The sequence below is a fragment of the Ovis aries genome, chromosome 1, assembly GCF_016772045.2.
Source record: "Ovis aries strain OAR_USU_Benz2616 breed Rambouillet chromosome 1, ARS-UI_Ramb_v3.0, whole genome shotgun sequence".
NCBI classification, from domain to species: Eukaryota; Metazoa; Chordata; class Mammalia; order Artiodactyla; family Bovidae; genus Ovis; species Ovis aries.
The window spans coordinates 272,608,922-272,621,861 of NC_056054.1; the positions used below are offsets into that span (position 1 = coordinate 272,608,922).

Sequence of the window (12,940 nt, forward strand, 5' to 3'; positions counted from 1 at the left end):
AATCAGCCATAGGTACATATATGGCTCCCTCTTGAATCTCCCTCTCACCCCTCACCCCGTCCCACTCCTATAGGTTGTCACAGAGCCCCAGTCTGGGACTCGCAGAATCCCCATCAGACAGCAGACTCCCTCTGGCTCTCTGTTTACACATGGTCGTGCATGTGTTTCCATGTTACTCTCTCTATTCGTCCCACCCACCCCTCCCCCGCTGTGTCCACACGTCTCTAATCTCCATCTCCACTGCTGCCACGCACATAGGCTCATCAGTACATCTCTCCAGATTCCAGATATGTGTCAGTATATGATACTTGGTTTTCTTTCTTACGTATTACTTCACTCTGAATAATAGGCTCTGTGTTCATCCACCTCATTAGAACTGACTCAAATGGGTTCCTTTTTATGGCTGAGTGATATTCCATTGAGTATATATATACCAAAGCTAGCTTTATCCATTCATCTGTTGGTGGACATCTAGGTTGCTTCCATGTCCCAGCTGTTGTACATAGTGCTGCAGTGAACATTCGGGTACACGTGTCTTTCTCAGTTATGATTTTCTCAGGGTATATGTCCAGTAGTTGGCTTGTCGGGTCCTACAGTAGTTTTATTCCTGGTATTTTAAGGAATCTGCATATTGTTCTCCATAGTGGCTGTATCAGTTCACATTCCCACCAACAAAGCAAGAGGGCCCCTTTCCTCCACACCCTTTCCAGCATCTACTGTTTGTAGATTTTTTAATGATGGCCATTGTGACCCATGTGAAGTGGTGTCTCACTGTAGTTTTCATTTGCGTTTCTCTAATAATGAGCAGTGCTGATCATCTTTTTATGTGTTTATTGGCCATCTGTTTGTCTTCTTTGGAGAAATGTTTGTTTAGGTCTTTTCCCCACTTTTTGATTGGGTTGTTTGTTTTTATAGTATTGAGTTGCATGCTGCTGCTGCTGCTAAGTCGCTTCAGTCGTGTCCGACTCTGTGCGACCCCATAGACAGCAGCCCACCATGCTCCCCCGTCCCTGGGATTCTCCAGGCAAGAACACTGGAGTGGGTTGCCATTTCCTTTTCCAGTGCATGAAAGTGAAAAGTGGAAGGGAAGTCGCTCAGTCCTGTTGGATTCTTAGCGACCCCATGGACTGCAGCCCACCAGGCTCCTCCATCCATGGGATTTTCCAGCCAGGAGTACTGGAGTGGGGCGCCATTGCCTTCTCCATGAGTGGCTTGTATATTTTGGAAATTAATCCTTTGTTGTTTCATTTGCTTATTGTTTTCTCCCATTCTAAGGGTTGTCTTTTCTTGCTTTCTTTTTAATTTTTAACTGTAAAAAACTGGGAGCAAACTAAAGATTCAGCAGTAGGAATGAAACTGGATAAATAAGTGATTATTGTGGAAATAAAGTGATTGCTGTAGAAATACATTTTTTTGATATAGAATATATTGATACAGCATGTGAAAATACAGGTTTGAGGAGTCGGTTTAAGAACTTATGTAGGATTTCTGTCTTTAGAATGACAGAATATGAATTTTCAAAAATCTTTTCCTCCTTAAAAACAATGAGAACGCTGGCAAAAACTGTCAAAATCAACTTTTTCAGAATTCTAGAAATTCAAGTCCTTCATCAATCTGAAAATTGTTGTTTGAGAATAATGGCTGACTCTCAGAACAGTGAGCCATGTATGTGAGCCCTGATTTCACCCCCTACTACTTCCATGCTGTACAGTGGCTTGGAAAACTTACAGTCCCACAACTACAGTAACCATGAAAACCAACAGCTTAGTAGCCAGGGACGGGGGAGCCTGGTGGGCTGCCGTCTATGGGGTTGCACAGAGTCAGACACGACTGAAGCGACTTAGCAGCTTAGCAGCAGCAGTAGCCACTGGAGGGGTCATAATGGCTTTGGAACTCCTCCAAAGCCCCATTTCCAGAGAATTATCACTGTTTGACCAGCTTGCTGTAAACCTCCATGATCAGGGCCTGTCCTGACTTTATTTGACCTGTTACTTTGTTCTTTGAGGAAAGACTACCCATCGAACATTTGTTGCAATTATTTGGGATTTGTTTAACATTGCATCTGCCTGAGGTGGCAGTCCCAGTTGTATGTAGCTAAGAAGAGGCTGACGAGAAACTTTAAAGCAAGTGTGCGGTATCAGTAGGATTTTTTGAAGTTTGGATGTATGCATGGTTATCTGTAAGACTGCATGCACTTGCAGGGTTGTGTGTAAGCCCAAGGAAACTCCGGAGGCTGCAGGTTCTCACCTGTGGCCGATCTTGAGCCTCTGTGTGAGCAGGAGATGAAGGATGAGGCCGAGCTGTAAACTGCTTTGTTGAAGGTGTGCCACAGCTAGCACAGAGAGCCTCACAAAGGCTGGACCTGCATCAGTTCATGAGATGCAAGGGAATGTCATTGTTGTTTAGTCAGTAAGTCATGTCTGACTTTTGCAACCCGATGGACTGTAGCCTGCCAGGCTCCTCTGTCCATGGAATTTCCCAAGCAAGAATATTGGAGTGGGTTGCCATTTCCTTCTCCAGGGCATCTTCCCAACCCAGAGACCAAACCCATTTCTCCTGCATTGGCAGGCGGATTCTTTAATGACCCCAGGAAATGTCATTAGCGGATAACTAATTTAACTAAAGAGAGAGTTCAGTGGCCGCACATGAGAAATAAAGACTTTGTAGAACTGGTCTCTAGGCAAGTCACTAAATAAGCAGTGACATTGGTGTCTTATTTCTGAAGTCAATACATACCAGTTAAAATGTCTAGTTTTGGACAAAAGTTAAAAGTCAGGCAAAGAAATAGGGAAATATGTCCTACATACAGGAAGAAATGCAGGCAGTAGAAAAGTACCTCACTAATCCCAGAAATTGGACTTTCTAGACAATGACTCTAAATTAGTGATTAAAAATATGTTCAAAGAATTAGAAGAAATCTTGTCTGAAGGATTAAAAGGAAATTATGAGAAAAATGTCTCAACAGATAGACAATGTCAATAAAGGGATAGAAATGACAAACAGAAATCCTGGCATTCAGAAGTATAATAACAGAAATGAAGAGTTCAGGGCTGAACAGTGGATTTCAACTGGCGAGAGGAAAAACCAGGGTCTTGAAAATAGATCAGTTGACATCCATTCAGAGGTATGAAAACTAAAAGAGAATAAAGAACACCGAACAGAGCCTCCGAGGCTTGTGGACTGCCGTCAGGGGCACCAGCATACACGATAGTCCCGGAAGGCGAGGAGAGAGAAAGGAGCAGGAAGATGCTGGAAGAAGTGCGGCTTGAACCCACCCCCGCCCCAGATTTGGTGAGAAACATTAAGCTGCACACTTGAGCAGCTCAGCTAACTCCAAACAGGACAGAGGTCAAAGAGAGCCATGCGAGAGACACGATAAGCAAATTGTTGACAGAAAATCTTGAAGCAAAAGAGAAAGGAGACTCATCTTGTACAAGGGACCTTCAGTAAGGTTAATAGCTGACATTTAATCAGAAATGCTGGAGCCTGGAAGTCACTGAGGTGATATATTCAGAGTCTTAGAAGAAAAAGGCTGATGGTCAGTAATTCTATATCCAGCAGAATTGTCTTTCAGAAACAAAGGAGAAATTAAGATATTCCAAGGTAAATAAAAACAGGGAATTTATTGCCAGCAGATTTTCCCTGAAGGAAATACTGAAAGGAGTCTATCGTGCCAACAGGAAAGGACATGAGACTAACTTGAACCACATGAGGAAATAAAGAGCATTGAGTAAAGGTATCAGTAGACACAGGAGTGAACATAAGATGGCACAAATTAAGTTTTTTTCTGTAACTCTTTTTTACCGGCTATCTCCTTTAAAAGAAGACTATGTAAAGAAATACTTATAAAACTGCGTTGACAGGCTTATAATGCATAAAGGTGTAATTTGTATGACAATAATAGCACAGACGAGGGGGGGTGCAGATATTTTGGAGCAAAGTTGGTGCTCATCTGATTGTTTTTAGATGTTGATTGTATTTTCCAGGGAAAAAAGAAACCCTTAAAACATTTAGTGAGACTCAAAAATGTGTGACAAAGGAAATTAGGGATTAAAATCATGTGCTAGAAAATATGTTTATAACACAAGGCAGCAGTGGTGGACTAGAACAACACCCCCCCCTGCCCCCGACAAAAAAAAAAAAAAAACAAACCAACCCATGTAAGACATAGAGAAAATGAACAGCAAAATGTCAAACGTAAGCCCTACCTTATTGCTAATCCCATTAAATGTAGTCAGAAAGCAGAATTGGCAGGAAGTAAGACAAAATATGATATGACTGTTGCCCACGAGAGATAATAGTTTAAATTCAAGAGATGCAGTGTGAGAGTAAAGGGGCTGAAAATGGTACACCATGCAGACAGTTTCTAAAGGAGCTGGAGTGGCTAAGCTTACCTCAGACAACATTTTAACACAAAAATCAATTCTACAGATAGACAAGGATACTTTATAATGATAACAGGGTCAGCCCATGGGGAAAACATAGCAATTACAAGCAGGCTGCTAACAGCAGAGCCCCTGCATGGAGGAAGAATGGACAACATTGGAGGGGAAGACAGTTGAACAGTAATAGTTGGAGACTTTAATGCTCTTCCTGTAATAAGAGTTGAGCACACTGCAGACCTACCAGGTCCAACATCTATAGAACACTCTACCCAACTGCAGCAGATTGTCTAGGACAGACACCAAGCTTCAGTAAATGTAAAGGCACTAAGCTGCATCAACACACATGTTCTTTAACCACGGTGAAATGAAACTAGATTTGGGGGATTCACAGGTTTGTAGAGGTTAAGCAGTGCATGCAAAATGACCAGTGGTTCAAAGAGAAATTAGAGAAATACTTTAAGATGATTGAAAATGAAGATACAACAAACCAAAACTTAAGGGTGCAGTTAAAGGAGTATTCAAGGAGAAGTTCATAGCTGCATGCAGCTGTATTTAAAAAGAAGAAAAATCATGAATCAGTAACTTAGCTTTAACCTTAAATCTAGAAAAAGAAGAGCAAAGTAAACCCAAATCAAGTAGAAGGAAGGAAATCATAAAAGACCAAAGAAGAAACGCATGAAATAGGGAATAGAAAGTAAAGGAGAAAAACCAGCAAAAGCAGAAGTTGGTTCTTTGGGAAGGTCAGAATTGGCAAACCTTTTCTACAATAACCAGTTTAAAAAGGGAGAATTACTAAAGTTAAAACTAGGAAGGAGAGAGGGGACGTTACTGCTGAGTACATCACTACGGAGCACAGAGGAATACTGTGAACAATTGTATGCTGACAAATGAAATAATCTAGATGAAATGGACAGATCAGATTCCTAGAGAGATACAACCTATCAGAGGTAATCAAGAAGAAATAGAAAACCTGAATATTCAGACCTATAACAGTAAGATTAAATTAGTAATTAAAAGAAGAACTTCCCACAAAGAAGAGCCCAGGCCGAGATGGGTTCATTGTGAATGCTACCAAATACTTAATGAATTAACGCCCATCCTTCAAAACCTTTTTCAAAAAAATAGATGAGGAAACATTTCCTGACTCATTCTGTAAGGGCAATGTTACCCTGATACTACAACCAGGCAAAATATATCACCAGGAAACAGCAGACCAAGACGCATAGGTAATATGAGCATTAAAATCCTCAACAAAATACTAGTAAACTGAATTTAGCATGTTAAAAGGATAATATACCATGACCAAGTACAGTTTATCCCAAGAATGCAAACCGTTTTCAACATTTGAAACAATCAGTCAGTGAATATATCACATTAATAGAATAAAGGATGAAGACCACAGATGATCTCAAAAGATTCTTAGAAAGAATTTGATAAAATCTAGACAGCAAAATGGATGTCTGAGAGGCCTTACAAATAGCTGTGAAAAGAAGAGAAAAGTGAAAATGAAGTCACTCAGTCATGTCCGACTCTTTGCAACCCCATGGATGGTAGCCTGCCAGGCTCTGCGGTCCATGGGATTTTCCAGGCAAGAATACTGGCCTGGGCTGCCATTCCCTTCTCCAGGGTATCTTCCCAACCCAGGGATCAAACCCGGGTCTCCTGCATTGCAGACAGAGACTTTACTGTCTGGGCCACGAAAAGCAAAGGAGAAAAGGAAAGATATAAGCATGTGAGTGCAGAGTTCCAAAGAATAGCAAGGAGAGATAAGAAAGCCTTCCTCAGCAATCAATGCAAAGGAATAGAGGGAAACAACAGAATGGGAAAGACCAGAGATTTCTATAAGAAAATTAGAGATTCCAAGGGAACATTTCATGCAAAGATGGGCTCAATAAAGGACAGAAATGGTCTGGACCTAACAGAAGCAGGAGATATTAAGAAGAGGTGGCAAGGATATGCAGAAGGACTGTACAAAAAAGATCTTCAGGACCCAGATAATCACGATGGTGTGATCACTCACCTAGAGCCAGACATCCTGGAATGTGAAGTCAAGTGGGCCTTAGGAAGCATCACTACGAACAAAGCTAGTGGGGATGATCAAATTCCAGTTGAGCTGTTTCAGATCCTGAAAGACGATGCTGTGAAAGTGCTGCACTCAGTATGCCAGCAAATTTGGAAAACTCAGCAGTGGCCACAGGACGCGAAAAGGACAGTTTTCATTCCAATCCCAAAGAAAGGCAATGCCAAAAAATGCTCAAACTACTGCACAATTGCACTCATCTCACACGCTAGTAAAGTAATGCTCAAAATTGTCCAAGTCAGGCTTCATCAATACGTGAACCGTGAACTTCCTGATGTTCAGGCTGGTTTTAGAAAAGGCAGAGGAACCAGAGACCAAATTGCCAACATCCGCTGGATCATGGAAAAGCAAGAGAGTTCCAAAATAACATCTATTTCTGCTTCATTGACTATGCCAAAGCCTTTGACTGTGTGGATCACAATAAACTGTGGAAGATTCTGAAAGAGATGGGAATACCAGACCACCTGACCTGCCTCTTGAGAAACCTGTATGCAGGTCAGGAAGCAACAGTTAGAACTGGACATGGAACAACAGACTGGTTCCAAATAGGAAAAGGAGTACGTCAAGGCTGTATATTGTCACCCTGCTTATTTAACTTCTGTGCAGAAGAAACGCTGGTCTGGAAGAAGCACAAGCTGGAATCAAGATTGCTGGGAGAAATATCAATCACCTCAGATATGCAGATGACACCACCCTTATGGCAGAAAGTGAGGAGTAACTAAAAAGCCTCTTGATGAAAGTGAAAGAGGAGAGTGAAAAAGTTGGCTTAAAGCTCAACATTCAGAAAACAAAGATCATGGCATCCGGTCCCATCACTTCATGGGAAATAGATGGGGAAACAGTGGACACAGTGTCAGACTATTTTTTGGGGCTCCCAAATCACTGCAGATGATGACTGCCGCCATGAAATTAAAAGATGCTTACTCCTTGGAAGAAAAGTTATGATCAACCCAGATAGTATATTCAAAAGCAGAGACATTACTTTGCTGACTAAGGTCCGTCTAGTCAAGGCTATGGTTTTCCTGTGGTCATGTATGGATGTGAGAGTTGGACTGTGAAGAAGGCTGAGCGCTGAAGAATGGATGCTTTTGAACTGTGGTGTTGGAGGAGACTCTTGAGAGTCCCTTGGACTGCAAGGAGATCCAACCAGTCCACTCTGAAGGAGATCAACCCTGGGATTTCTTTGGAAGGAATGATGCTGAAGCTGAAACTCCAATACTTTGGCCACCTCATGAGAAGAGTTGACTCATTGGAAAAGACCCTGATGCTGGGAGGGATTGGGGGCAGGAGGAGAAGGGGATGACAGAGGATGAGGTGGCTGGATGGCATCACTGACTCGATGGACGTGAGTCTGAGTGAACTCCGGGAGATGGTGATGGACAGGGAGGCCTGGCATGCTGTGATTCATGGGGTGGCAAAGAGTTGGACATGACTGAGTAACTGAACTGAACTGAAGCAATAAAAAAGAAAACCTATTAGAACTATCAAATGATTTCAACAAAAAGTTGTAGAACATAAGATCATACAGTGTTTATATATTATAAAAGTCAATTGGATTTCTGCATGCTAACAATGAGCTGTGGGCTTCCCAATAGCTCAGATGGTAAATCACCTGCCTGCAATGTAATGTAGGAGATCTGGGTTTCATTTCCTGGGTCGGAAAAATCCCCTGGAGAAGGAAATGGCTACCTACTCCAGTATTCTTGCCTGGAGAATCTTATGGACAGAGGAGTCTGGCGGGCTACAGTCCACAGAATCCCGAGAGTCTGACACAACTTAGCTGCTAAACCACCACCACCAACAGTGAACAATCCAAAGATGAACTACAGAAACAAGAGCATCAGAAACAATGAAGTACCGAAGAATCAATTCAACAGAAAAATACAAGACTTGAATACTGAAAGCTACAAACATCACTGAAAGAAATATTTTAAAATATTTATAGAAGACCTAAGTAGAAACACATCCCATGTTCATTCAGTGGAAAACTTTTGCTCTTTGTTAATATAGCTGACATCCCCAAAGTGATCCTCAGGTTTTCCCTATGAAATTTCCATCTACTCCTTTCTACAGAAATTGACATTCTGATCCTAAAATTCATGAAGAAATGCGAAGGACTTAAATAGCAAGACAGTCTTAAGGAAAGAACTGAGTTGGAGAAATCACACTTCCAGATTGGCCACAAAGCTACAGCAGTCAAGACACTGTGTTACTGGCATAGGGATAAATGCATTAGTCAGTGGGCTAGAACTGACATGCAGAGGCACGTTTATGGTCGCTGCTTTCCGACACAGGTGCCAGGACAGCTGAGTGTGGGGAAGAATAGCCTGAACAGATGGTGTAGAGATTACTGGGCAATTGCATGCTAAAGAATGGTTTGCAGAGAATTTTTCAAAATGGATCATAGACCTGAATGTAAGAGCTAAACCGTAAAACTTGTAGAAGAAAACATAGGCATGTTATTCTTCATGACCTTGGATTTAGGCAGCTCAGATGCAATGCAGGGGACCCTAGTTCGATTCCTGGGTCGGGAAGATCTGCTAGAGAAGGGATAGGCTACCCACTCCAGTATTCTTGGGCTTCCCTGCTGGCTCAGCTGGCTGTAATGAGGGAGACATGGGTTTGATCCCTGGGTTAGGAAGATCCCTTGGAGACAGAAAAGGCTACCCATTCCAGTATTCTGGCCTGGAGAATTCCATGGACTGTATAGTCCATGGGGTCTCTAAGAGTCAGATTCAACTGAGCAAGTTTCTCTTCTGAAATATGCCACCAAAAAACCCAGTGACAAAAAATAGATGTGATTTCATCAAAATTATAAACATTTGTGCTTCAAAGGAAAGTGAAAGGACAACCCACAGAATGAGATAAATAATTTTAAATCATATGTTTAAATACTCTGAATATATAAAGAAATGTTTTAACTCAACAGTGAGAAAACAAGTAATTAAAAAGCAGAGGATTCCGATAGAGTTGGCCCTTCATACCTGTGGGTTCTGTGGATTCAGTCAACCAGGGATAGAATATTTTCTGTTGATATACACCCCTTGGATACAGAGGGCCTAGAGGAACTAGTGCATTGACTGATTCTGGAATCTGCTGGGGGTCCTGGAGCCAGTCCCCCAAGAACATGAAAGGGCAACCGGGAGGCATGGAAAAAAGGTACTCTGCATCTTTAGGGGAATACAGATCAAAACCACAGTGGGATACACATGACATCCACTAGAATGACTGTAATCAAGAAGACAAGAACAAGTGCTGGAGACGATGTGGAGAAATTAGCACCTTTGTACTTTGCTGGTATGAGTGTAGAATGTTGCAGCACGTTTGGAAAAAGGGTTGACAGTTTCTCAAATGCTAATCATAGGATTACCTGTCACCCTGCGGTTTTACTCCTAGGTATAAACCAGGAGAGTTGAAAACATTTGTTCACATGAAAATCTATAAATGAGTGTTCACAGTAGCATTATTCATAATAGCCAAAAAGTGGAAACCATAATGTCTATCAGCTATTGAATGGATAAGCAAATATAGTATATCCATATAGTGGAATATTATTTAGCCATAGAAGGGATAAAATGCCCATGCATGCTTCAGGTCACTGAGTTGTACACTTTAAAATGTTATCCTTGATGACATATAAATTGTATTTCATCAAGGCTGCTATTAAAAAGTGAACTAGAGAGGCATGATTAATTAATATGTAAAATGTTCCATGTTTATTTATAAATCAAATATAAATATATTGTAATATGCATAGAAAACTCTTTGGGAAGCTCTATAATAATGTCTGTAGTGTTCCTCTGTGGGTTTCCCAGATACCTCAGTGCTAAAGAATCCGCCTAACAATTCAGGAGACTGGGGTTCAATCCCTGGGTCCAGTCCCTGGGTCGGGAAGATCTCCTGGAGATGCCAGGAGCCAGCACGGGAGATCCCACCCATGACAAGGTCATCGGAGAGGCCTGATGAGCAAGGCGAGTCAGGTCTCAAGGGGTCCTCTGTCTGAGCCTCTACCCCGAAACCAAAATCTGTCTGTTTACTGTCTGCTATACTATACTCTTCTGACATTACCATCTTTCTCTGGAAAAAGTTAACTCAGAGCTCCAGTTAACAGTCTCCTGCATATAAAAAGAATGTCTCGGTTTAAACCCCTTTGATGGCTTTCTAACTTATCTGACCGGTCTGCCTGGACTTTTACAACTTGCGGATTGGTTTACAGCCCCCAACCATGAGAGGCACGAAGCTTAAAGCATCTTAAAGATATAGAGCCTTATAGAGTTAAGAATTAGTTTGGTGAAGAGTTTGTTGAGTTAATGTTTGCTGCCAGGCCTCCATATCCTTTATCTTTTAGGCACCTAGGAGGATATTAGTCAATGTAATCAGGATCCAGAAATAGGAATATAGTAGTTTTGATGTTAGCAACACTAGACTTTTGAGTTAATTAATTTTCTCTTTGTTATAAACCACTGTACTCCACTTTCTTGTTATAAATTATTGTGTCCTTGCTATGTAAGAATGTAACTTTTATTTAGTGCTTTCTGAGAGTGGCACCAGACTTTGGGAAGAACAGCACTATTACCCTTATCAGAAAAGGGCTGTAAAATGCTAATTTTCCTTCTGGCCAGAAGATGATGTTAATCACCTAAGACTTGTGTATACAACTAGGTATGCAGAGAGAAAGCCTGGTCTCGATGAGTCAGGGCTGTTAACACTGCATAATTTTGTATTATCCATTGCTCTCTATGTAGAATCAAAAGTATAAAAGGCCTTTCTGGACAATAGAGGATGGGCAAGTCACTGGAAAGACTGGTTCCCCCCCTGTCTTCTTTTCTTACTCTGTTTTCAGGCTGAATTCCCATCTGGGGCGTGGAGGCTTGCCATGTCTACTTACTTGCCCCGGCTTCTAAGACCCATGAGAGGGAGCCCAAGGCGGAGTACCCTCTGCTATTCAAACGGGCGCCGGTGGCCTAACGTAGATGGTGCAAACCTCTTGTCCTGAGGTTTTATTAGTTCTCCACGTAAACCAAGTTATTCAGCCTCTTTTCTCTACTAATTTTCCTACTATACTATTTCTTCCTAATCTCTTTTTATATTTCTAAATAAGTAAGTTTTTCCTTGCCTACTCCATCTCCCCTTCGAATTACCCTGGATCCACCGGGGCAGGACCCTGGTAGAGAACGAAATGGCAGTCTACTCCAGAATTCTTGTCTGGGAAACCCCATGGGCAGAGGGGCCTGCTGGGCTACAGATGCAGCTTAGCAACTAGACAACAAAAGTGTTTCTCTCTGGGTGTTAGAATTATGTTTTTACTTCTTTTTAAGAAAAAATAGTTTTTGTATATTTAAGATGTATTAACTTGTATAATAAATTTTAGAAGATAGAGGTGAATAAATTTGGTGTTTTGGGGCTTGTGACCTTTAAGGAGTGGGCCCTTGGAAGGCTGAGTGTGTGACGCTTGTGGAGGGTGATAAAGGAGGAACTCTGTAGTGGAGGCAGGCAGGCACTGCTTGTCATATTCAGGAAGTTTGGTGGTAAATTTAAAGGAGGGGGACAAACAGCTTGAGAGGTCAATGTGTGTGTGGGAGAGACTGAATATTATAGTAAAACTGTGTGTTAATAAATGTTTCATGATTTGCATGTTAATTGAGCTATGCTGTGTCCTGCTTAGGCATGTTGGGCTGTAAATGGGTAAACTGAGATGCAGTGCAGGTTAAGCGGCTTGACTCAAATCACACTGGTGGTCAGTTAGTGGAACTCGGCCCTATGATTCCAAAGCCAGTGCCGTCCTGCTGTGGCAGCTGCGTCTGCGGGATTATAGAATAGCTGTAGGGGTAAGAGGAGGGCTTCAGGACTTGCAGAAAGGAGGCAAGCTGGGTCAGGCCACAGTGTGGGAAGTCCAGCTGGAAAGGAGGGTGGACAGTCTTCCCGTGATCAGAGAGAAGCGTGTGAAGATGGCCACTTGGAAGTATCAGAAGGAAAGGTGGTTTTATACCAGTGCTTCTGAGGGGAGTTATTTTTGTTAGACAATCAGGGAGGGAAACAGGCCTCAGGGTATCATTGTTTATTTGTCAATAGTAATGTGCCTGCTTAATGTCAGCAGTAATGATGCTCTGTGGCTCTTCAGAAACGCAGTTCTGATTTTCTTTTGCAGGTCTATCCTCACGTATAGCCGAATTGGGGGCCGTGTCAAGACGCTCACATTCTGCCAGGGTTCCCACTACTTAGCCATAGCGTCCGATAACGGTGCCGTCCAGCTTCTTGCGATTGAGGCCTCTAAGCTGCCCAAGTCTCCCAAGATTCATCCTCTGCAGAGCAGGTATCTGTCTGTCATTTGTGTTTTTTAAACTGCATTTGGTGTCCTGGGATAATGGAACCCTCCTGTAATACAGTTTGGATCAGCTGAGGGCCTGTGACAATGTACTTCTGTTTTTAAGCACATGAAATGAATAAAATTGAGTTTCCAACTCAAATCTATCAC

General features: G+C 42.0%; 1 protein-coding gene across 1 annotated transcript in view; it reads left to right on the forward strand.

Annotated features, from left to right (window-relative positions):
* The window catches only part of PIK3R4 (phosphoinositide-3-kinase regulatory subunit 4), a 73,452-nt gene that overhangs the window by 50,542 nt on the left and 9,970 nt on the right, over positions 1-12,940 (forward strand). Inside the window, 1 exon segment of the mRNA XM_027961833.2 lies at positions 12,614-12,778. Within this exon segment, the coding sequence (XP_027817634.2) occupies positions 12,614-12,778 (165 nt within the window).